The sequence below is a fragment of the Helianthus annuus genome, chromosome 12 (genome assembly GCF_002127325.2).
Source record: "Helianthus annuus cultivar XRQ/B chromosome 12, HanXRQr2.0-SUNRISE, whole genome shotgun sequence".
NCBI lineage: Eukaryota > Viridiplantae > Streptophyta > Magnoliopsida > Asterales > Asteraceae > Helianthus > Helianthus annuus.
The window spans coordinates 140,162,704-140,187,636 of NC_035444.2; the positions used below are offsets into that span (position 1 = coordinate 140,162,704).

At 39.3% G+C, this 24,933-nt stretch overlaps 2 protein-coding genes across 2 annotated transcripts; both read right to left on the reverse strand.

Annotated features, from left to right (window-relative positions):
• Window positions 1-2,140: 2,140 nt before the first annotated feature.
• Window positions 2,141-3,193, reverse strand: LOC110893471. Its single transcript, XM_022140578.1, has one exon. The coding sequence runs from the start codon at window positions 3,191-3,193 to the stop codon at window positions 2,141-2,143; it is 1,053 nt and encodes a 350-aa protein (XP_021996270.1).
• A 97-nt stretch (window positions 3,194-3,290) lies between these two features.
• On the reverse strand, window positions 3,291-4,149 carry LOC110893472. The gene is made up of 2 exons (XM_022140579.1): window positions 3,716-4,149; window positions 3,291-3,639 (listed from the first exon to the last, which is right to left on the reverse strand). Exons 1-2 carry the CDS (start codon window positions 4,147-4,149, stop codon window positions 3,291-3,293), a joined length of 783 nt encoding a protein of 260 aa, XP_021996271.1.
• Between the last annotated feature and the right edge of the window lie 20,784 nt (window positions 4,150-24,933).

Here is a 24,933-nt window from a genome sequence, read left to right on the forward strand (position 1 = left end):
AATCGGGACCAGCCGTACACAAGGAACAACACATAAGATTGAAATTATAATTACCAGTCGAAACCCATCTACTCATAACATCCTGCGTCTTCAGTTTTTTTTATTAATAAGCAACCACATGAAGAACGAGTGACGCGGAATAGCTTGAGGGTACCACACCATGCTAGCCCATGACACCTCATTCTGATGAAGCCGAATATCATCCCATACACACGCAGTCTGATAATCCATATCCGTACCCGATCTAGATCTCCATACGACCCTGTCCTGCACATTCGGGTCAAGCATAACCGGTTGCACGTTGTTCAAAGCAGGGAACCGATTCGGCCATGTGTTCGGCCACCTCCACCCTCCAGGATCCAGCACATTAGCGACCGTGGAGCTCAAATCAAAACCCGCATTAGCTATCATCCTTGGAGTGATAAACGATATCAGAGGGCAAGTCACATCCCATTTATCAAACCACACCATTGTTCTATTGCCATTTCCAATGTTAATCCATACACGCTCACGTATAATAGGTCGAAGTTGAAGGATTTTCCTCCATGTCCATGTATCATTATTTCGACTCGGAATATCCCAGAAGCTCCTATCACGAATACGATACGCATGAATCCATTTGACCCACAAAGATTCTCGACCCGTGAGGATACTCCATGCATGGGCGACCATTAGTGCATTGTTTACATCCATCACTCTACGAATCCCCAACCCTCCTTCTTTTTTCGGCATGCAAACCTGACTCCATTTTACTTTTGCCTTCCCTTTGATGTTATTTCCTTGAGCCCAAAGAAAACGCCTCATCCTATCCTCCAAATCCTTTACTAACCGCTTCGGCAAGACAAACACAGAGGCCCAATATATGTGCATGGACGCGAGAACCGAACGGATCAGTTGAAGCCTACCTGCAAAAGATAACGTCTTCGTTTTCCAGTCAGTTATTCTAGAATCCATACTATCCACTAGCCGCTTGCAATCCTTATAAATAAGTCTTGTTGTAATTAGAGGAACTCCTAAGTATTGTACAGGCAGAATACCTTCCTCAAACGGCATTATAGCACGAATACGCTCCTTCACCAAGTTTGACACATTGCAAAAAAATACCGTGCTTTTATTCATGCTAGGAACCAGCCCCGACATACTCTTGAATGCGTTCAGAGACTCCATAATAACTTTAGCGGAAGCTTGGTCCCCTCGAGCAAACAAAAAAAGGTCATCCGCAAAGCACAAGTTAATTATTCTCTGTTTTTGACATTTATTGTGAAATCTAAAATTTGTCGACACTGAAACTTGCTTTCTCAATATCAACGTTAAGACCTCCATCACCATCGTGAAAAGATAAGGAGACATCGGATCACCCTGACGCAACCCTTTCTTCCCCTTAAAATAACCATATAGATTACCGTGAAGCGCCAATGAAAACGAAGTGGACGTTACACATATCATTATCCAACGCACCATCTTTCTATAAAACCCGAAACCCATTAAAATTTGTTCTAAAAAATTCCAATCAACCGTGTCATACGCTTTTTGGATGTCAACCTTAAAAGCACATCTTGGGGGCCCCGAATCTCGGTGATAGTTATGCATTAGTTCCTGGGTTAAAAGAATATTATCCGATATCCTTCTCCCCGGAACAAAAGCCGACTGACTAATACTTACAATATCTGTCAACCCATCCTTAATGCGATTCGTAATTATCTTGCTGATACACTTGTACAAAGTATTACAGCAAGAAATAGGCCTATAATCAGTTATAGTCGATGGAGTAGGTACCTTTGGAATAAGCGAGATAATCGTGTGATTTAGCTCCTGAAGCAAGTTACCATTCTGAAAGAATTCTTGCACAGCACCACAAACGTCTTTACCGATAACCTCCCAAGATTTCTTAAAGAAAACTGATGTAAAGCCATCTGGACCAGGCGCTTTATTCCCCGCAATGGAAAACATAGCCGCTTTAATTTCCTCCTCCGTCACCATCCGCACCATGTTAATCGCTTTATCAGAAGGCAACACTTTCTGGAATAAGTCTGGCGTAGGGTGCAAGTTGATATCACCCACACTACCAAAAAAATTCGTATAGTGCTCAACCATCGCCTGAGGCACCGCTCCCCCTTCATGTAGAATACCCGTAGCATCTCTAACAGAGAAAATACGGCTTAAGGTGGTTTTTTGTTTTCACAACATTGTGGAAATATTTAGTATTTGAGTCACCAACCGCAAGCCACTCTACCTTAGATTTTTGTTTCAAAAAAGATACCTCATCGTGAACAGCGTCCTTATACTCTTGTAGTAATCGACCATGTTGAGCTAAAATGTTTTCGTTTAACGGATCACCATCTAAACTCATTTGGCACATATCTAAAGCTTTTCTAGCACTCTTCACCTTCTCATGAAGATTGCCCTGTTTGTGAAATAACTTCCGAAGCGGAGATTTTAACAACTTCAACTTCCTCACCACTTGATACATACGATATCCATCAATATTAGTACTCCAGATTCGCTTAACTTCTTCCATAAACCCGTCTTTTTCAGCCACCAAATTGACAAATTTAAACGGCTTAGGTTTGTCCCTCGTCACATTCGGCAGTTTCAAAATGCTAGGGGCATGATCCGACACTCGATAAGGATGAAAAAACGCCGAAGCATTAGGAAACATATCAATACAATGAACATTACACATGATACGGTCAATCTTCTTTAAAATCGGACCTTTCTTATGTTGATTATTCGTCCAAGTATAATGAAGTCCCGAGCTATTAACATCAAACATTTCCAGATCATACACACAATCCCTAAACTCCCGGTCCCCTATGTTTAGTGTAGATGATCCTACACTTGTATCCTCACTAAATAAGGAAGAGTTGAAATCTCCCATTATCACCCATGGTTTATCACGCATAAACATACGGTGCGCCAATAAGTTTTTCCACAAGTCCCTCCTTGTTTTGTAATAATTTTCCGCATAAACGAACGAAACAAAAAGAGATTTTCTATCCAACTTAAACATCACCTGAGTATGCACCACTTGGTCCGTTTGGTGAAGTATCATCACATCAACTAAGTTAGCATCCCAACCGACCATGATTCTAGTACCCTTCGAGCAATAATTTGCATTAGTTGCCCAACTCCACGACTTACAAACTTTTTTACATACATCAGAAACATTAGACGAATCCACGTGGGTCTCCATAATCGCACACACTTGCAAATGATTATCCAACATCACCTGCCGAACCTCTTTTTGTTTAAGGGTGCGGTTCAGACCCCTTATATTCCAAGACGCTAAGCTACCCATGGACACCGTCTTTACCGGGTGTGCTTGCACCCTTAGAGCCTTGGTTCCCCTTCTTGTTTTCAACGAACTTCGGGATATCATTTATTAAATCATCAACTCCTACTGTATCCACAATCACTTCCTCCCTAGACGAGCTTTTGTTCTGATTCTGCTTACGTTTTATCGCATTCTGCTTTTCTACTCCACTTGTTTCAGCTTTAGACGAGACCTTTTGTCGCTCCAGCTCAGCATCATCACTCAATACATCAAACGGGTTTGAAGTTAGGACCGGATTCTCGTTCAACACCTTACCATCTGTTTTGGGTTTTTGCTTAATTACTGGCCGACATAACCTTCTGCTTCTGGTTATTCACGTGAACTCCATGAATATTCACTTTCTTATTTTTCTTCACAGCATCATGAAACCCTTGTTGCTACTTTCCAACCGCCTCAACAGGTTTCGGTATCTTTGGACAAGAGTTGCCATCATGCCCAAATACACAGCATGTATGACACCTTAATGGAACCCAATCATACTCCACTTTTATCTCTGCTTTAGTAAATCCCTTCCCATCTAGCGATGGGATAGCCATAGTGATACTCTTCTTCAATTCCATAGTAGCGTGGACATCTATCAATGCTCTCGCAAAACTGCTTCGTCCCCATGACTCCGTACACATAGTAGCCATATAAGAGTCCAACATCTTCGGAGTTCCAATCTTTGACGCTAAAAGACTGAGCCCATCCTCTGTAAACGCCTCTAATGGTACATCGTGCATTTTGACCCAAACCGGAACCGTTGTGATATCCTCTTTTTCAACCGCGATACTTGGTGACCATTCCTTCAATATAATCGGTATGTTTCTTATCATTCATGGACCATCTTCCAATAACTGGTCAATACCTTTCTTGGTCTTAAATTTGAAGAAAAAGAATCCCTTTGCATTCATCATGATCCTCGACAACCCATACTTCACCCAGTTATGCTTAACAAAATAATCCACTACTGGGGACGCCAGGCGTTTACCCAGAAAATACCCATACAACGTATTAGCATACCTCTCCATAACCTGCTTAACCGATGATAATGGAATGACTACATCAGCTCCGTCCATAGTGTCCTCGGACATCAACTTCCTAAAGTTCACCTTGACCTCCTCCTTCTTCGATTGAAGCACATTAGCAAACGATACACTCCCAGTATCCTTGTTACCCGAGGGGTGTTTGTTTTCAGACGTAGAAGCCCCTCCACCCGAGTTAACATCCACAGGTGTAGAGATGCTTTCTAATCCATCCAGAATCGAGACATTAGACGTAGCGTACATACCCCTTCTTGGCAGCAAAGTGTTACCTTCTATGTTCGTCACCCTCAGTCCTATTCCCCGAATTGGCGCTGTAGCAGGTGTATTACCCCCTTCATCAGAAAGTTGTTCATCAAATATACTCGGACTATAATCACCTCCCTTCTCGTGATTCCCACCAGGTTTGTTACGTGAATACTTAATAACATCATCAACTCTCTCCATCAGCAAATAATCAATCCACCATGCAAAGAAACAAGAGACGCCAGAAGACCACAGATCACACAAGAAGAAAACCCTATCTAGCAAAACCCTAATCCAAAAATTCTTCACGAAATCAAATAGAGAACCCGAATAATCAAGGTTACTGCCTTACCAGTAGGACCGAAAACCCCAATTCTCTATTCAATCAGATCCGAATCGATGAAATAAGGCCGACGATTAGAACCGAAAACCCCAATTCTCTAAACACCCTATGGTTGTGTTTGATAGTATGCATGTTCATATATGGATCCGGGTTCTGGGATTTTGCTTATAAATGAAATTTATATCTTAAAAGGAAACATGTTTTAAATATTATTTCCGCTGCGTTTTTATGTCATAAGGATGAAATTACTTTGATAAACATGTTAAAACCCATCAATGGTATCAGAGCCGCTTATATGAGTGCATGCTTCATAGGATATAAAATTTTCGGGTTTTGTTAAAACCCTATGGCCGAAATTTTATATATGGTTATCCTTTTGTTTTTCAAGATTATTTTAATACATGCATAAAAGTATCTTGAAAAATTATGTCATTTGGATGATTTGTTTATTTGGACAAAAACCCACTTTTTCGGTTTTTTCATTCTTGACCGAAAAGTAGGTTGTAAAAAGGAAACCATTTTGCTTCTTGAATTTTATATATGTGAATATATATATTTTGGTGTTCATAACCTAGCCATGACCTTGTGTGAATATGTTGAATATATGTGTTGTGATTTGTATTTAATTATTTCAAAGGTTGTAATAATTATTATTTTTGTTTCTTCCATTAGAAGATATGTAATTTATTTATTTTCATTTGGTATGTAAAATAAATAGATTAGGTGCATTTTATTTTACAAGAAAAAATGTATTAGGATATATTTTTTTTTGGGTAAAGGGGTTACCCCGGTGATTCTATATATTCACAACCAAAAAGAAGATGCACACAAAAATGCGGTTTTGGTTTGGACCACAATATTCGGTCCAAAGAACTTCATTGTTCTCAACGGGATTATAACCCGATAACCAAAACACATTTTTTTTGAAGTCCAAAGGAGTTTGGAGCTGAAAATAAAAGACTTTTGGAAGCTCAAAGAATGTGAAGAAATCACAACACAAGAAGAAGACTTGAAGCATTTGGATGCGGGATCAAGTGGGAGTTCAACGACGCATTACTTGTGTCAATATTCACCCCTTAAGAAGGACCTTTTGGCACACTTGTTTCGGCTAACAAGTGTTGTCAAAATAGTTGGCTATGGTTATGCACCTATTGTTATGTACGTTATGCTTGTGTGGTTGCTTAATTTTATTGTTTGGATGATACTTGGATATGCATGCTTAACAAACTAATAATCAACAACAAGCTTAAAAATGATTCTTTGAAAATCATTAAAATTGGTTAATAAAAGGTTATTAAAAATTAATGATTTTATAATAAAATGGGTTTTATTAAAAAGAACCGTGAAAATTAGTTTTCACTAAAGTACCATTGATTTGAATGCATGCAAATGTATGGTACACAATATTTTCTAAACTAGAATTTTGAAATATTGAAAACCCTTTTATAAAACAAGTCAAACACCATCCTTTTATACAACACTCGAAACACTTGGGAACTCTTATTGTGGGATAAAGGTCACCTAACCACATTTGAAGGAACTTGTATGTTCGAGGTGGGTTTACCATGTTTGTGGGATAAAGGTCACCTAATCACTTATGTGTATAAACTCACACGTATGTGTAAGTTGGACGACTTGATTTGGAAACCATGAACTTAGGGTCACCGAAGCATGGGGAACAAAGGTGTTGATGGGATTAAACATGCCAACTAAACATAAAGATGTTTAACCGATCACATGTGGCTAGAAATTGCAAAGAGTTGCAATTGTCAAACGTTGACTACCTTGTTAATTTAAATAATGGGATAAAGGTCGCCTAACCAATATTTAAATGTAACGTTGGATTCTAGATTTTAATTATTAATTGTCTATGAGACATAAAAGGGTATTAATAATTAAAATATAATATCGAAAATACTAAAATTTGAACCTTGTTAAATTTTGTAGATGGCTGCTAACAATATTACCCAAACCGTCCGTAACCTATCACTGTTTAACGATCCTAATCCCGATGAACATCTTATGGAAGATAAGGATGCCTATAATGATTGGATTAAGTATATCGAGGATACTATGCAAGCCTCTTGCCTCATGATAGGAATTATGATTCCCAAGATTCAAGAGGATTTTTTGAATACCATGAGCATACGACATGATTACCCAATTGAAGGAAATGTTCCTACAATATGCAAGGGTAGAACGCTTCGGGCACTTCATGCATGTTGAAAGGAGGAAACCCAATCGGTCTCATCTTATGTCTTTAAGATGAAAAGCCATATTGATCACCTCGAAAGGCTCAATATGGATAAAAGGGCTTTATCCATTCTAAAGATCAATGAGGGTGGCAACAAGAAAGGGTATCACCCCGATACCAAAGCAAATGTTGCAAATGGAAACGGGCACATCAAAGGGAAAAAAAAAGAAAGGCTAAAGCGGAACCACCGAAACCAAAATATAAGAAGGCAAAGGTTGCCACGAACGATCCATACTTTGAGTACGGAGAGATAGGACATTTAAATAGGAATTGTCCAACCTATCTCAAAGAGTTGAAAAACAAGAGGGATGCAGGGCAAACCTCAGGTACTATCTTTATGATACATGTTGAGCTTAATGTTATTTCTTCTAACACATGGGTACTAGATACCGGATGTGGAACTCATATTTGCAACTCGTTGCAGGGGTTCAAAAGAAATAAACATTATAAGAAGGGAGACGCTAGTCTCTTTATGGGCAACGGAGCAAAAGTTGAAGTCGAAGCTCAAGGAAACTACGTTTTAAAGCTTCCAAGTGGTTTGGAAGTGATTTTGAAGAATGTTCTATATGCTCCTAGTTTGACTAGGAACATAATTTCTGTTTCCCTTTTAAAACAATCTGGTTTCAATTTTGAATTTGTTAACTATGACATTTATGTTTGTTAGAAGGAACGATTAAACTTAATTAAAGTTTATGATATGTATATGTATTTATATTTGTATAAGTTAGAACTCGGATCATGATAATATGTTATGGTGGGTATGATAAGCGGGTATAATTTAAAAACTGCCTATGACAGTTTTCCCGCCACAATTAACCGCCATAACTACTAGTATTTATATGAAAGGGCCGGCAACATTAACCGGCACCAAGACATTCAATTATTTCCGGTTATTGTTTGTCCATTTGTTCATCTTTTTGATCGTTCAATTATGTCTAAAGTTTCCGCTGTCAACAAGAGTCTGCATCATCTGAATGATGATGATTCGATTGAACAAGTTTCAATCCCAACATGTGGTATCAGAGCCACGGCGACAACCCTTCCTTGCCAACACTGTCAAGATGAAGAAACTAAACTGCAGAAGAGAAATCATCGGACAAAGTTGTGTTTTTACTGTCATCGTCCAGGCCACTTCATATATGACTGCAAATCAAAGGAAAACGACGAAAACACACAACTTATCTCTCAAGCGGTAAATGCAGGGATACGAAAACAAAGGGAATCTGCAGAAGATAGGAACGAGATGATTGTGACAGGATCTGAAGGCGGTACATGGGGAGATATATGGTATGTTAGTCTTTCATTTACACAACACTATGCCGGTAATCTAAATGTTTTCAAACGTATCAAACATTTGGTGGGGGTTGAAACAAACTCGGGGGAAAGATTTCCTGTTTATGCGGGGCATAGGAGTTGTAGAAGTCAAATCCAATAATGAAAGGCTGTTGATTCAAGGTGTCTTATACACACCGGAATTAGATAGGAATGTACTCAGTTTAAATCAATTGACAATGCAAGGGTTTACGGTTAAAAAGGATGGAGACACTTGCAAAATATTTCCTATGTTCTCGTCTCCTATCAATAACACTGTGAATGAAATAACGGGGCTGTCAAAAGAAGATGAACTAGGCCTAAAAGAAAAACAAAAAGTGATAAGGTCGAATGATGTAAATGAAAAATACAAAGAGGAATATCTTAATTCCTATTTTGAAGATTTACACGTTTCCTCCGATGAAACGGATTGGAGTGTGATGGTTATAAGGGCCTTGGAATTCAATGATTTTAAAGATTGTGTAAACCTGTTAAATATGTTAGAAGATGGAAAGTTTGTGTTTCATTACAAGTATGAACTAGAAAAGAAGTTCGAAGAAATGGTGTCTTGGTTTGTCATAAGTTTCCTGGGCATAACCACGAGACCTATGCCACCGGTGATGACCGAGAACAGAAAGATAGACTTGTTGAGTCTGTATATGATTGTGGAGCGGGATGGTGGTTACAACAGTGTAACCGAAGATAATCTCTGGCCACTTATTGCTAGAGACATGGGTTATGAATACAAGGATGGTGAGTACATGCGGACCGTTTATGCCATGTATTTGGATATCCTAGTGTATTATTTCAAGTTTAAAGACGTGCAAGCAAGAGCCAACAACTCAGAAAGAATGAAGGGAAGGGAAGACGTGCCTGAATGCAGCCGTGGAAGGAGCACAAGTGCCGAAGAAATCAAGGAGGTGACTGGAATGGAAACCTATGCGCTGTATGCTGAAAACAGTTGGGAAGGAGCATGGAATGCACACAAGAAAAGAAGGAAATTCAACTTTGATCATGCAAGGAAAGCTGTTGAAGAAGCAAATGCAAGTGTTCTTAAGGGTGCTGCCAAACGTAATTAAGTTTAGGGGGAAGTGTTAGAAGGAACGATTAAACTTAATTAAAGTTTATGATATGTATATGTATTTATATTTGTATAAGTTAGAACCCGGATCATGATAATATGTTATGGTGGGTATGATAAGCGGGTATAATTTAAAAACTGCCTATGACAGTTTTCCCGCCACAATTAACCGCCATAACTACTAGTATTTATATGAAAGGGCCGGCAACATTAACCGGCACCAAGACATTCAATTATTTCCGGTTATTGTTTGTCCATTTGTTCATCTTTTCGATCGTTCAATTATGTCTAAAGTTTCCGCTGTCAACAAGAGTCTGCATCATCTGAATGATGATGATTCGATTGAACAAGTTTCAATCCCAACAATGTTTCTATGAATGATGTGTTTTATTTTAAAGCTAAGTCTTTAAATGGTATTTATGAATTAGATCGTGATAACGCATCATATGGTAGCTCAATGTACCAAGTAACCAACAAGAAACTCAAAATGGATTTGAGTGATTCCTATCTTTGGCATTGTCGCCTTGGACATATAAGCAAGAATCGCATTCATACACTTCAGAAAAATGGTCTTTTGAATACAAATGAAGATAATTCATTTGATGTATGCGAATCTTGTTTACAAGGCAAAATGACCAAGACACCCTTTAGTGGAACTTTTGAAAGGGCTAAAGACTTACTAGGTATCATACATTCAGATGTATGTGGTCCTTTTAAGCCGATGACTAGGAATGGTGAAAGATACTTCATTACCTTTACCGACGACTATAGTCGTTATGGTTATGTGTATTTACTAAGACACAAGGATGAAGCATTTGAAATGTTCAAAGACTTCAAAAGTGAAGTAGAAAATCAACTCAAGAAAACAATCAAAGTCCTTCGCACCGATAGAGGAGGTGAATACCTAAGTGGTGCTTTTCAAGATCATCTTAGGAGTTGTGGGATTATCTCACAACTTACTCCACCTGGAACACCACAACACAATGGTGTGTCCGAAAGGAGAAATCGAACTCTATTAGATATGGTTCGATCTATGATGGCTAGAAGCACATTGCCTCTATCATTTTGGGGTTACGCTTTGCTCTCCGCAGTCCGTATATTAAATATGGCCCCAACCAAGAAAGTGGAAAAGACACCTTTTGAAATATGGCATGGAAACCTTCCATCATTATCCTATTTAAAGGTATGGATTGTGAAGCTTCTGTGAAGCAATACACCTCAAATAAAAGTACAATCCACTAAGTGTATCTTTGTAAGATATCCTAAAGATGATATAGGATATTATTTCTACGATCCAACAGAGCAAAAGGTATTTGTTGCTCGAAAGGCTGAGTTCTTGGAAGCTAAGTTCCTTGTGGAAGGAATTATTAGAACAAGTGGAACTTGATAAGAATCAAGAACCACAAGCCGATACACGTTTGGTTAAAACTAGCACTCAACAAAAGGTTGTTGAAAAACTATCAAGTGGTTGATCAACACACACAAAACGTTCGCAGATCTGGTAGAATTTGTAGTCAACCTGAAAGATATGGATTTTTCATAGATGGATGCTACGTGGTAGATTCAGGTGAATCAACCACATACCATGATGCAATGTCAAAATACGATTGTGACAAATGACTTGAAGCCATGAACATAAAGATGCAGTCCATGTATAACAACCAAGTATGGGAATTGGTTGTTGCACCTCTTAACTCCAAAGTAGTTGGAAGTAAGTGGGTTTTCAGGAAGGAAACAGATATGCATGGTAACTTGGATACTTGTAAAGCGAGACTTGTAGCAAAAGGTTTCACTCAAACTCAAAGGGTTGATTATGATGAGACCTTCTCGCCCTTGGCAATGTTAAAGTCAACTAGGATATCATTTGCCATAATTGCACAATATGATTATGAGATTTAGCAAATGGATCTCAAAACGACTTTCCTTAATAGATATCTTGAGGAAGATGTCTATATGGTTCAGCCTGAAGGTTTTGTCGATCCAAAACATCCTAACAAAGTATGCAAGTTAAAGAAATCAATCTATGGATTGAAACAAGCATCTAGAAGTTGGAATCACCATTTTGATGAAGAAATTAGAGAATATGGATTCATCAAGAACGGCGATGAAGCTTGTGTGTATAAGAAGGCTAGTGGGAGCATTATTACTTTCTTAGTATTATATGTTCATGACATTCTACTATTTGGAAATAACATTCCAACCATGGAAGGTATAAAAGCCTGGCTTGGAAGTTGTTCTTCCATTAAGGATCTTGGTGAAGTCGTCTATATTTTGGGAATAAAGAATCTATAAGGATAGATCAAGGCGCACGATAGGTTTAAACTAATGTGCATACATTGACAAAATCTTGAAAAGGTTCAAGATGTAGAACTTTATGAAAGGTTTGGTACCTATTCAAGGAAGACGATATTGAGTGCGTTTCAATTACCAAGCTCAAAGGATGAGCAAGAAAGAATGAAAGGAATCCCATATGCGTCTGCTATAGGATTCATTATGTATGTAATGATATGCACTAGACTGGACAAGTTATGCGCTTTAAGCATGACGAGTAGATACCAATGAATAACGGTCATTAGGTGACTGTTAAAATATATATTGAAATATCTTAGAAGGACTAAGGATATATTTCTAATATATGGATCTGGTGAAAAGAACTCGTTGTAAAAGGTTACATGGATGCGAGTTTCGGAATTCGTTGTAAAGGGTTACATGGATACGAGTTTCCAAAATGATCGAGATAGTTCTCGATCACAATCAGGGTAGCATTGTCCACTACAAAATCAGAATACATCGCCGCTTCATTGATCGAGATGACTTATGTGGATTTGCCACTTGAATTATTGCCGATCTAGGGGTAGTCCCTACCATTCAGGATCCCTAGAGATCTTTGTCATAACGATGGTGTGATTGCTTAAATCAAGGAACCTCGTGTACGTCGAAAGACTAGGCACATTGAGCGGAATTTCAACTACATAAGGGATGAAGTTGAAAAAGGGAAAGATATGTGTTCACAAAGTTCACACTGATCAAAATATTGCGGATCCACTCACAAAGCTCCTTGAATGGGCAAAGCATGAAAGGGTCATACTTGTGCCTTAGGACTTCGATATTTTAGTGATTGGATTTGATCTATTTTGTATTTGGATATTGGAACAATTGTTATTATAACTCTTTATGGTATGTTGAGTTATGTTCCATTTTAGCATGTTTAAATCCGTGAATAAGTTACTTATTCTAAATGTCCGTAGTCGATCATACTTGTGGGAACAAATATGAATGTAAGACTATTATGAACTTGGATTGGTGGATATTCATTAGGTATGAATATAGAGCAAAGTGTTTTTTTTTTTTTTTGGGTAAAGGGTTTTACCCCGGTGATTCTATATATTCACAACCAAAACCGCACAAGTAGTGTAGAGGGTCTACACTAGTTCAATCATGGGACATGCCCCAAGATTGTATAACAAAGAAAAACAAACAAAACCACCAAAAGGAACAAACAACTAGACTACTATCTAGAAAAATCAGAAAACATAAACTCTATCAGCCGCCATCATCATGGAGTTCAGTTCCTTCAATCTCCCACTCCCTTAGGAGTCGCCGCACATTATCACAATTCTTCAACCTCGCTCCCATCAATTTATACCGCACCTGTTGAAGAATAAGTTCACTTAGGATTTCCGGAGGTCTCAACTGGTTCTTGAATAATCTAGCATTACGCTCCTGCCAAATAAAATAAGCACTAGCCGCCACCCCCAATCTCGATATATAATCAGCCGCCAATTTCGATTTGGACCGTAACAGGAGCCAATTAACAATATCATCCCATTTGGCCTGCACCGAAGCCATACCCACTTTGCCCCTAACCATATGCCACACTTGAGCAGAATACTTACACTCGAAGAACAGATGACTGTGAGAATCATGGTTAGCATAACAGAGTAAACAACACATCATATCCATATTCTTCCTACGCGAGAAATCCCAAGACAATATTTTATCCTGAGTGAGTAATTTTCTTCTCATGATCAGCCACATTAAGAACGCATGACGCGGAATGCATTGACCGAACCAAACAATGCGACTCCACCCAACCTCCAATTCTCGGTGCCTAATCGAATCCCAAGCACGCGATGTAGAAAAGTCATGAATCTGATCTCCTTGTCTCCATACGAGTTTATCAGGTCTGTGTGTATCAAAAGACAATTGATCCAGCTGTATCAGAACCGGATATAAATCCCTCCAAGCGGCTGGCCAACTCCACGAATTATTAGCAAACACATCCGAGACTTTAGATTCCATATTGAACCCCGCATTTGCAATAGATCTAGGCGAAATAAACTGCTCGAGCGGACCCAAAAGACTCCAGTTATCAAACCAAGCTGAGGTACTTAAACCATTACCAACATCGGACCAAATGAAACTCCGCATAGTCGGCCGAATCTGAAGAATCTTCTTCCATGACCAGCAACAACTAGCAGGAACTCTACAAGCCCAGAAACTTTTCCCTTTCAACCTGTTTGAGTGAATCCACTGAACCCACAAGGAGTCCCGTCTCGAAATAATACTCCAAATATGAGCTGTCATAAGAGCTTTATTAACATCTCTGATCCGACGAATGCCTAGCCCACCCTCAAATTTAGGCACACAGATCGCTTTCCAAGACACCTTGGCACGCCCTTTTTGAAACGCACTATCCTGAGACCATAAAAAATTCCGCATCAACGCCTCCAACTCAAGGATCACCCGATTAGGCAAGATAAACACTGACGACCAGAAAATATGCATCGAAGACAAGACCGAGACAATGAGTTGAACCCTGCCCGCAAAAGAAAGAAGTTTGTTCCTCCAATGCATGATACGTTTTTCCAGTTTCTCCACCATCACTTGACAATCTTTATACAGCAAACGAGAAGATATAAGAGGCACACCCAAATATCTCACTGGCAAAGTACCCTCCCTGAATGGCATAATATTCAAAATCGCAGTTTTAATATAAGACGGCACATTAGAGAAATAAACTGTACTTTTCTGAATATTAGGTAATAAACCCGACATCTTCGTAAACGAATCAAGGGATTTCATAATACACCTGGCCGACGCAATCTCCCCTCTTGAAAAAATAAACAAGTCGTCCGCAAAACAGAGGTTGATAATCTGTTGGCGTTCGCATTTGTTATGAAATTTAAAAGAAGAGTCAATCCTAACCGCATGGTGTAAGATAGCCGTAAGAATCTCCATGACAAGCGTGAACAGGTATGGAGAAATTGGATCACCCTGTCTTAGGCCCCGGTTACCCTTGAAAAAACCATGAACATCACCATTGATACACACAGAAAAAGTGGTAGTAGAAACACATACCATAATCCAGTGAACCATATCAGCATGAAACCCGAAACCAATCAATATATTCTTGAGAAAATCCCAATCCACAGTATCATACGCCTTCTGAATGTCAACTTTGAAAGAACACTTAGGCGGGCCTATATTCCGGTGATAATTGTGCATCAGCTCTTGCGTTAACAATATGTTATCAGAGATTTTTCTACCCGGCACAAAAGCTGATTGGTTGATACTGACAATATCATTCAGCGCCACTTTAATTCTCTCAGCAATAATTTTACTAATACATTTGTACAGGACATTGCAACAAGCAATCGGCCGGTAATCTGTGACTACAGATGGGGACGTAATTTTAGGGATCAGAACAATGAGCGTATGGTTTAATTCCCTAAGTAGCCTCCCTGTAACAAAGAAATCAATCACGGCATTCGAGACCTCATTACCAACGATAGGCCAAGCACTTTTAAAGAAACCAGCAGTAAAGCCATCAGGCCCTGGAGCCTTGTCCGAGCCAATTGAAAAGATAGCCTGTCTAACCTCATCGGATGTGACCGGTCTAACCATGTGAGTGGCAACACCCATATCCAGCGTTTTTGAAAATAATTCAGGGGATGGACTTAGCGACGTAGTCCCTTTGCATCCCAAAAATTTTTCATAATGCTCAACAAACGCTTTTTGGACTAATTCATCCTCAAACTCATTACCACTAGCATCCCGAATAACATCGATCCGACTGTAATGAATTTTATTCTTGAGCGCTGAATGAAAAAAAGCCGAGTTCATGTCACCAGCCGAAAGCCAGTCGACCTTAGACTTTTGCTTCAAAAATCTCTCATCATCTAGCAAAGCCTCTTGATAAGCATGCCGAACATTAGCTTCCTCAACCCGGAGATTCACACTATTCAAAACCGTATCAAGATCTCGCTGGATACCATCAAGTCTATCACGTAAAAGTTGCACCTTTTTATGCAAGTTACCTTGCTGAAACAGTAACCCGCGTAGAGGAGGCTTAAGGAGCCGAAGTTTTTTAACCACAGAAAACTGATGCACACCACTAACACTCGTATCCCACGCCTGCTTGACAATCCCCATGAATTCAGGTTTATGAACCAGAAAATTTGCAAATTTGAAAGGCCGATGTTTAGGATTATTAATTTCCGGAACCTTTAGGACACACGGACAGTGATCCGATAACCTGGACGGGTAGAACATCGCCACAGCACTAGGAAAGCTGGCAATGAACTGGGTATTTCCCATAACTCTATCAATCTTTTTCATTAACCCAATCCCCTTCTTAGGCTTCTGATTCCACGTAAAATGGATACCAGTTCGATTTAAGTCAACCATTTCAATGCCATCAACACAAGCTTGAAACTCTTTCAAGCTAGCAGACACCGACGAACACCCCATAGACTTGTCTTCAAGGTTTAGAGCCGAATTAAAGTCACCTAGAATCACCCAAGGTTCATTGCGGACGAATAGTTTGTGCATTGAGAGGTTATGCCAAAGATCCCGACGAGTGACATAATAATTCGCTGCATAAATTATAGAACAAAAAACCATTTTCTTCGCCTGTTTAAAAAACAGTTGCAAGTGCATAACTTGATCAGATTCTGAGAGCACCATAACATCCAAAATACTAGGATTCCATCCGACAATAATTCTCGTACCCTTATTGCATTGAGCCCCATTAGACGTCCAGTGCCACGAACGAAAAATAGACTTGCAAATTTTAGAAAGGTTGCTCACCTGAACGTGTGACTCCAGGATTGCACAAAGACTTAACTTGAAATCCTTTACTGCTTGTCGAACCTCAGTCTGCTTAATGGGGCAGTTCAAACCCCTAATATTCCACGAAGCAATACTAACCATGATTAACCGACGAAGAAGGAGTGCTTGCCCCTTTTGTTCCACCCGATTTAACCGTTCCCTTCCGCAAAAAATTGTCCATCTCATCTCCATATGATTCATTCAGCACCTCAACAACCTCTTCATCCTCCACCTCATGATGGGACGGGCCAGAGGTATCCCCATTCTCATCCATATTAACATCTGGATCATTAAGAGCAGCAAAGGAGTTCGAAACCTGAACCGACGCAACAGCCGGCTCATCTTTTTTCCTTGAACCACTTGGATTAGAACTCGTACCCCCACCCTTAGACGCAACAGCCGGCTCAGCTTTTTTACCCTTAGACGCCACAGGTCTATATTCAAATTTTTGCTTCGGTTTATTGACATTGAATCCAACCTTCCTAGCTACCTTCTTTCCTTGAACCGTGGTATAACCATCATCATCCACCATGGGCTGCCTCTTTGGAATACCCCTCTCCTGAATAGGTTGTTTACCAGTGGACTTTCCATGTTGAGTATTACCATTAAAACCTTTCGAAGCTTGCTTAGGGCAGCACTCGTTAGTATGACCAAAAACACTGCATCGCCCACATCTATGAGGACACCATTCGTACTCGACATAAACTTTCTCCTTGATAAATCCATCTCCATCAAGCCGAGGGACAGCAATGGTTAATTCCTCCTTGAATTCAGAATCGGCTGAAATCTCAACCAGAGCACGGGCAAAACTGCTTCTACCCCACATATCTACACACATTGATGTAGTGAAAGAGTCCAAGGCTTTCGGCTCCTCGATAGTAGTAGCAATTAAACTTAATCCATCCTCAGTGTATGCCGCTATAGGGACTTCATGGAACTTAACCCAAACCTGAACCTTCTTCAGCTCTTTCTTCTCCAGTTTAACTGACGGAGACCAGAGTTCCAAAAACAACGGCTGTGATCGAATAATCCATGGACCCTCATTCAGAGCATTCATCATACCTGCATGGTCCGCAAATTTGAAAAAGAAGTACCCATTGGCGTTCATCATAGATTTTTGTAAACCGAAACGCTTCCAATTATTCTTAACAAAGTAGTCCACAACCGGAAACGCGACACGATCCCCCAGAAAGTATCCATACAAAGTGTTTGCTAACTTGTCTTGCACCACTCTGACTGAATCCCTAGATAGCACAACATCGCATCCATCCTGCTTCTCTTCAGCTTCCAACGAACGAAAGTTCACCTTCCTTTCACTAGTTCCCCTAACAGATTGAGCATATGATTTTACACCAGTAACATGCTCCTGCTGACTACTAGTCTCATGAACATGACATTCCCCTACCCCCACACAACCCGAACCGGCTTTCACAGCATTCTCCATAGTAACGGGTTTAGAAATAGCAGCAAGTCCATCTATAACCGAGACATTGTCTGAGTAAAACATACCTCTCCTTGGCAACGTAGATATACCTTCAATATTAGTCACCCGTAGGCCAATACCACGAACAGGAACAGTATCCGGAGAAGAACCTGTCTCGCGAATATCAGCAGCAAACGGAGATAACGGGACTCCATTCTGATCAAACAATCCTTTGCTCACCAGCTTTTCAGGGATGTTACTCCCCGGATAATCACGATCATTCATTAGTAAAAAGACCACTCTCCCTCAATCAACGTAACAGAAAATACCATGCACCCGAAACAGCAACCACAATACCAAGAATCCGAAAAACGTGCACCAGACCCAAAGAAGACAGAACCCTAATCCTTTACCCTAGCGCCGAATATCAATCCTAACTTGATTAATCCAGAGTATCAATCTAGCTAAATTTAACTCAGTAAACCGCGACCAATAACAACCGGATTAATTAAACAGGATATCTAGACAGCAACTATGGCGGCGATTTGAAAACAAAAGAAAAAAACCCTAATTTCAGATTGAAAACTATTGCTAACGAGTTCGTTATAGAGTTTTGAAGATCAAAAACCCTAATCACAGACTGTTATACAAACGATCTCAAAGAAATTGAAGGGTTTCATGATGAACAAGGGAAATCGCCCAGGAGAGAGAGCATAGGGTTCGTTTTATAGAGCAAAGTGTTGTTGCCAAAGTTCATAGATATTTGTGGGATATAAATATTGGACTGACTCGCTCTCAAATATTACTGCATGGAATCATTTTTTTTTGGGTAAAGGGTTACCCCGATGAATTTTATAAATGAACCAAATAAGTACAAGGGTGTATCAAAGCGACACACCAACTAGACTTGACAAACCAAGCCTAGGAAAACAAGCAACACAACCAAAAACAACCACCAAAGACAACCAAACAGAAAACAACCAAACCAAACCCTAACAAACAGACACAAATTAGCCTGGCTTCGCTACATTATCTTTAATCTCTTCAATCTTCCACAACTTGAAAATCCTTTTCTTAGTTGAAACCACCCGAAATCTGAATCCCATCAGACGCAAACGAACCGAGTTTTTAATTACCTCGACCACTTGAGCTACCGTTCTCTTATGATTTTTAAAAATCCTGTTATTCCTCTCTTGCCAAATGTAGTAAGACGAAGCAGCAATAAGCAATTTACAAACAACATAATCCGCTTTCTTAGAGCTGGAACGTTGATCCACCCAATGTAATAACGAATCCCAAGAGTTATCCACGCTCCCCAACTGAACCAAAGTCTTAACGTTACTCCACACTTGATCCGCAAAAGAACAACGGAAAAACAAGTGATCCCGACTCTCACGATCCGCGCAACATAACGGACAGCACATCAAATTTAAATTTGTGAGGCTGCCTGCTTCCCAAACTGTCAACCGGTCCTGAGTTTTCAATTTATTACGAAACGCCAGCCACAAATGAAACGAATGCCTCGGAATACATTGAGAGAACCAAACCATGTTAGTCCACATCACCTGATTCTCCCTATTCCGAATAGTATTCCAAACCTGAGCCGATCGGAACTCGCACATTTTCCCATCCAAATCCTTCCACACCAAACGATCAATGGAACTAGGAACAAGATTCAGAACTGAGAGCGTGAATAATACCGGAAAGAGATCCAACCAAGCTTGCGGCCACTTCCAATGACCATTCTGATCAATAACATCCGCAACAGAAGATTGTAACGAGAAACCGGCATTAGCAATGGCCCGAGGAGAAATAAAAGCACTAAGCGGACTTAGCGAACACAATAGTACGAACCTCACTTTGTTTCAGAGGCCGGTTCAAGCCCCTAATATTCCAAGTCATTAAACTACCCATTTAAACCCGTTGAACCGGGAGTGCTTGCCCCCTCAGAGAGATTAATTCGCTGATTATTGGACATAAACTTAGCCATTTCCGTCGGAATATCATCTAAAATCTCGTCTATGCCATGAGCCGAATGACCGCCCTTCTCATCCGTACCATCTATGTTACCAGGTATACTCTCGTCTATGCATGGAATCATTTGTGATTGATCATAAGTAAATTTGAGTAAAGGAGAATATCATAGTATCCTATGACCTGAGATACATATTGGGTCTTGATATTCACCAAATATTGTACCTTGACTTTTTCTTCGCTGTTAGTAATATGACAGTACATAAGGCTAAGCTCAGGTGTGGTACAAGGTGATTGTGAGAGACGTATATAGTCAAGAAGGGATTTGTTCCTCTTATTCGTTGAGAGTAAGATGTTTAAGGCCTGATAAAGTTAAATCAACAAAGAGTGATCACTCCGTGTCTCTGGATTTAACATGACATCTGTAACGAAAGGATAAATGATAAATTCACCTAAATCATGTTCAAGTAAGGGACTTGAAAGGGATGATGTTATTGAATGGCACATATAGTCATACGTATTAGGGGTAGTAAACCGTAGTTAGGCGTTATTTACTGCTTGCATCAATCTTCTATGTATCTTGTGTAAGTGGGAGATTGTTGGACTCTGTATGCCCAAGACACATATTAAATTGATGTGTCTAGTACGTTATGCTCCAAGTCGAGTCATACCCAATAACAAGCTAGACAAACACTTAGAATATTTATTTATGATATGATCAAACAAATAAATATTAACACTACAATATTTAGAAATTGGTTTTTTAATAATTACACTTGATAAACTAATAAATTATATGGATAATTTATTTTGAGAGAATATTTATTTTGTTATTTAATGGGTTAAATAACTTAATAAAAGTTGTATAAAGTCTTGCGAACATATGATGTTACATTTTATAAATGTTATAAAATATACACAAGACTTATATTTTATAAAAGAATTTGTATTTTTTTATAAAATAAAAGCTAGGCCGCCACCCCCCATGGTGTTCTTCCCAAACCTTTTTGTCCAATGGGATGACATGCAATTGTCATAAGTTAGAGACCATTTGATTAGGTGGTCTTCCCTAAACTTTTTGGTCCAATGACAATGCATGCAAATGCATGTGTTAGAGGCTCTCTCATTGGGTCTTTTTGGTGGCAAGATTCTCTCATGTTAATATAACAAATTTGTTGCAAGAATTGAAAGAAACACTTGAAGAAGCTCTCATATTTTCGGTCATATGTGGCTGATTTAGAAGGAACTTTAAAGATCAAATATCAAGTGCAAAACTCCAAGTATCACTCTCATAATTTCGGCCAAGGGTAGGGCTTCAAGAGTTTTGATTTTACAAGTAATTACAAGTGCAAAATCACTCTTGTTCTCTCTCTAAAATCGGCCATAAGAAGGTTTCCAAGAGTTGGATTCAAGAGAGAATTTTAGTGAGTTATAAGTGTATAAATCCTAGCTAAAGATAAGGTGTTTGTTGGAAGGCTTGGGGTATACAAGCTTGAGGTCTTCTACACTTGAAGACAACCATTCAAGAAGCATCATCTTCTTCATATCCATTACTCCTTGGAAGGTAGTATTCTAAACACCCTATGGTTGTGTTTGATAGTATGCATGTTCATATATGGATCCGGGTTTTGGGATTTTGCTTATAAATGAAATTTATATCTTAAAAGGAAACATGTTTTAAATATTATTTCCACTGCGTTTTTATTTCATAAGGATGAAATTACTTTGATAAACATGTTAAAACCCATCAATCACGCGTGCAATATTCTCGTTTGATGAGTTCCTTAAAATCATTCCATGGGGTGGTGTTAGCAGCTGCCAACCCTAAAATCTGAACTTGCGCGTTCCACCAAGTTAGCGCAATTCCTTCTAAAGTACCAGTGGTGTATTTCACCCTGCGAGCCTCAGGGCATTCACACATCTCAAATACCGACTCGAGCTTTTCGAACCAATGGAGGAGTCTAACCGCTCCTTCAGTGCCACTAAACGTGCTAGGACGACAGTCCATGAAGTTCTTGAAAGTGCAAACTGGTTGTTGAGCGTGTTGACCTATTGTGTAAGAATAGGACAAGGTTAAACACAAGAGTTGGTTTAGGAATGTAGGATCTAAAGATCCTAGTGTTTGTCACAACTGCAGGGTATACTACCTGCTTGTGCAGCTGCAAGTGCCGCAGCAACTTGTTCGTTGATAAGAGCTGTCAACTGGGCTTGAGTCAAGTTAATACGTGCCGCCATGATCTTCATAGCAAATGTAACATAAGTGAGAGAGGTTCGCGAATAGTGCGATGACAGAAGAGAGTAAGCACACAAGTTTTCTCAAGCAATAACGAATAGTAGGCAATGTAATCTAGGCATACCACAAGCAAAGTTCTATGTAATTCTAGCATCTAGGCAATAAACTTAAACCATATTACCTAGGATGTTGAGTCTTGCACGTGGAGCGAGGCGTCGTTGTAGATCGTTGAGCACTTTTCTGGTTATAGTCTGGTTTTAATTAAAACGTTTTCCCCTTATTAAAACCAAGTTCTCTATAACCAATGGCTCTGATACCAATCTGTCACACCCCCAAAATCCACCCGCGGAGTATCACCGCTTGGGAGCGTGACTGACCAGGATCAAGCCACCAATCATATTGAACAGAAGTAATAAGTAATAGTAATTCAACCCAAACCAATATGAAAGGTGATTTCAAAACCAAACATAGTTTACTTATTCAGCGGAAGCATAAATGTAACAATCCAACAAAAGTATTTAGTTCGCAAAATGTAAATGTATGACATGGAATTCAACAATCCATGTGCCCACAACGATAGCGCCTCCCGTGCGAGCTCCTTAAGTACCTATGGTCCTGCAAGGCATGCATCCGAAAGTCAACAACTAGTTGAGCGAGTTCACAGTAAGTAAGTTCGTAATAGTAAGTTCGTTGCATCACCATGCGTTATTAACTAAGTCAATTGTATGTTCATTTAGTGGGGGCTTCCCATGTGTGTATGTACTAGACTAGAGGTAACCATAAGTGTTCTTCTTAACCCGAGAATAGTAGTACGTACGAGGTTTACGTAGGTTTTACGTAAGTGTCCTTCTTATCCCGAGGACAGTGGTACGCGGGGGTTTACGTAGGTTTTACGTAAGTGTCCTTCATAACCCTAGGACAGTAGTATGTATGAGTTTACGTAGGTTTTACGTAAGTGTCCCTCGAAACCCTGAGGACAGTAGTAAGCACAAGTATTACGTAGGTTTTACGTAAGGGTCCTTCGCAACCGAGGACGATGGTAGATAGTCTAGTAACAGTGTAAATCCAAATAATTCATCAATCCTTTTCCTTCAATCCCATTCCCTACCCACCGGGAATCCCATGCCTTAGTAAGAGTGTGAACTCACCTTGATTTGCTCGGTATGCTAAGTTAAGTGCTCACAAATAATCAATCAAGTCCTATAGTATGCACGTATACTAAATCAGTTCAAGTTTATAAAGTTTCACATGAAACCGAAATCTCTAAGTGTACGGGATAGTTAACATCAAGTAACACGTAAACAGATAGTCACCTTCATATCATTCATGCTTCACATAATTGTCTTTCACAGTTTGTGCTAATGTGGTTATTAAATAACACAATTGTGAGTTATCAGTCATAACGAAGTTAATAACTCAACAGGGTTTATAAACATACAGGAATTATAAACTTACAGTGTAGTTAACTAACAGAGTTAACCAACAATTAAAGTTAACCACTTAACAACTAAACAGGAGTGTACATGCTTAGCAAAGTTTGTATATATAACAGAGTTGACACTAACTGAACCAACAACAAACTCGGACTATACAAGCATCATGAAACTCGGACCATACAAGCACCAAAAAGTCGGACCATATGTCCCTTATAAAACTCGGATCAAGCACCCTCTTAATAACTCGGACCAAACACCCCTCTTAAGAACTCGGACCAAACACCCCTCTTAAAAACTCGGACCCAACCTCATCCACCAAAATTCGGACCATTCATCATTTATAAAGCTCAGACCATTCAACATTCACAAAACTCGGACTCAAGGAGTCCTTATAAAATTCGGACAAGGCAATACCCAACCTCAGACCCCCTTTAATCCCCTAACCTTGGACCAAACAAGTGTTTAGCAAACTCGGGCCTTATTCACAACAATAAACTCAGAGGACTAGTGCCATTTTACAAAACTCGGACTTTGTGACTTCACAAAACCCTGACACAAATCTTCGGACTAACAATCATGCAAAATATTCAAAACCAAATCACAGTTTTCAATGGAACAGTTACAGGTTACGATCAAAACCCTACTTTTCATTCATTGGCAAATGTTGTAACCTAATCAACAATCAACCAATTCTAACATATCATGCATCTCATTGTCAGGCATTTGATTAAGCAACTATTCACAAACCATTTCACAATAATCAGGACGATCAATAAACGCAGAACCATTATTTGGAGAACTAGGGTTTGCAAGAATCAAATACCAATGGTTAACAACAAATAATCATTAAACATTTACCTTAGATTGATTCTAGATGAAGAGAGAGATCAAAAGTGATGATTGAGAGCTTGTGCCACCAAGAATGATGAAAAGATGATTGCAGGAGATGATTGTAGAGAAAGATTGAAATACGTATAATGATTTTGTGAGAGAGATTAGGGTTAGGGGTTATTAAGATTTCACTAACTACTCTACTCACCCCTAAGTATCATCTTTTACATAAAACACACACACCACATATAATTTACAGTTTTTTTTTTTGGTAAAGGGTTACCCCGGTAAATTTTATATCAAACAATAAAGCACACAAGTGCAACTGAAAT

Bases quoted from the DNA above. Each gene is read 5' to 3' on its own strand.
- LOC110893471 (XM_022140578.1), bottom strand. From the start codon at position 3,193: ATGGAGACCCACGTGGATTCGTCTAATGTTTCTGATGTATGTAAAAAA.
- LOC110893472 (XM_022140579.1), bottom strand. From the start codon at position 4,149: ATGATAAGAAACATACCGATTATATTGAAGGAATGGTCACCAAGTATC. The intron at 3,640-3,715 runs GTAGCAACAAGG...GTGAATAACCAG, and splicing joins CCTGTTGAGGCGGTTGGAAA to AAGCAGAAGGTTATGTCGGC.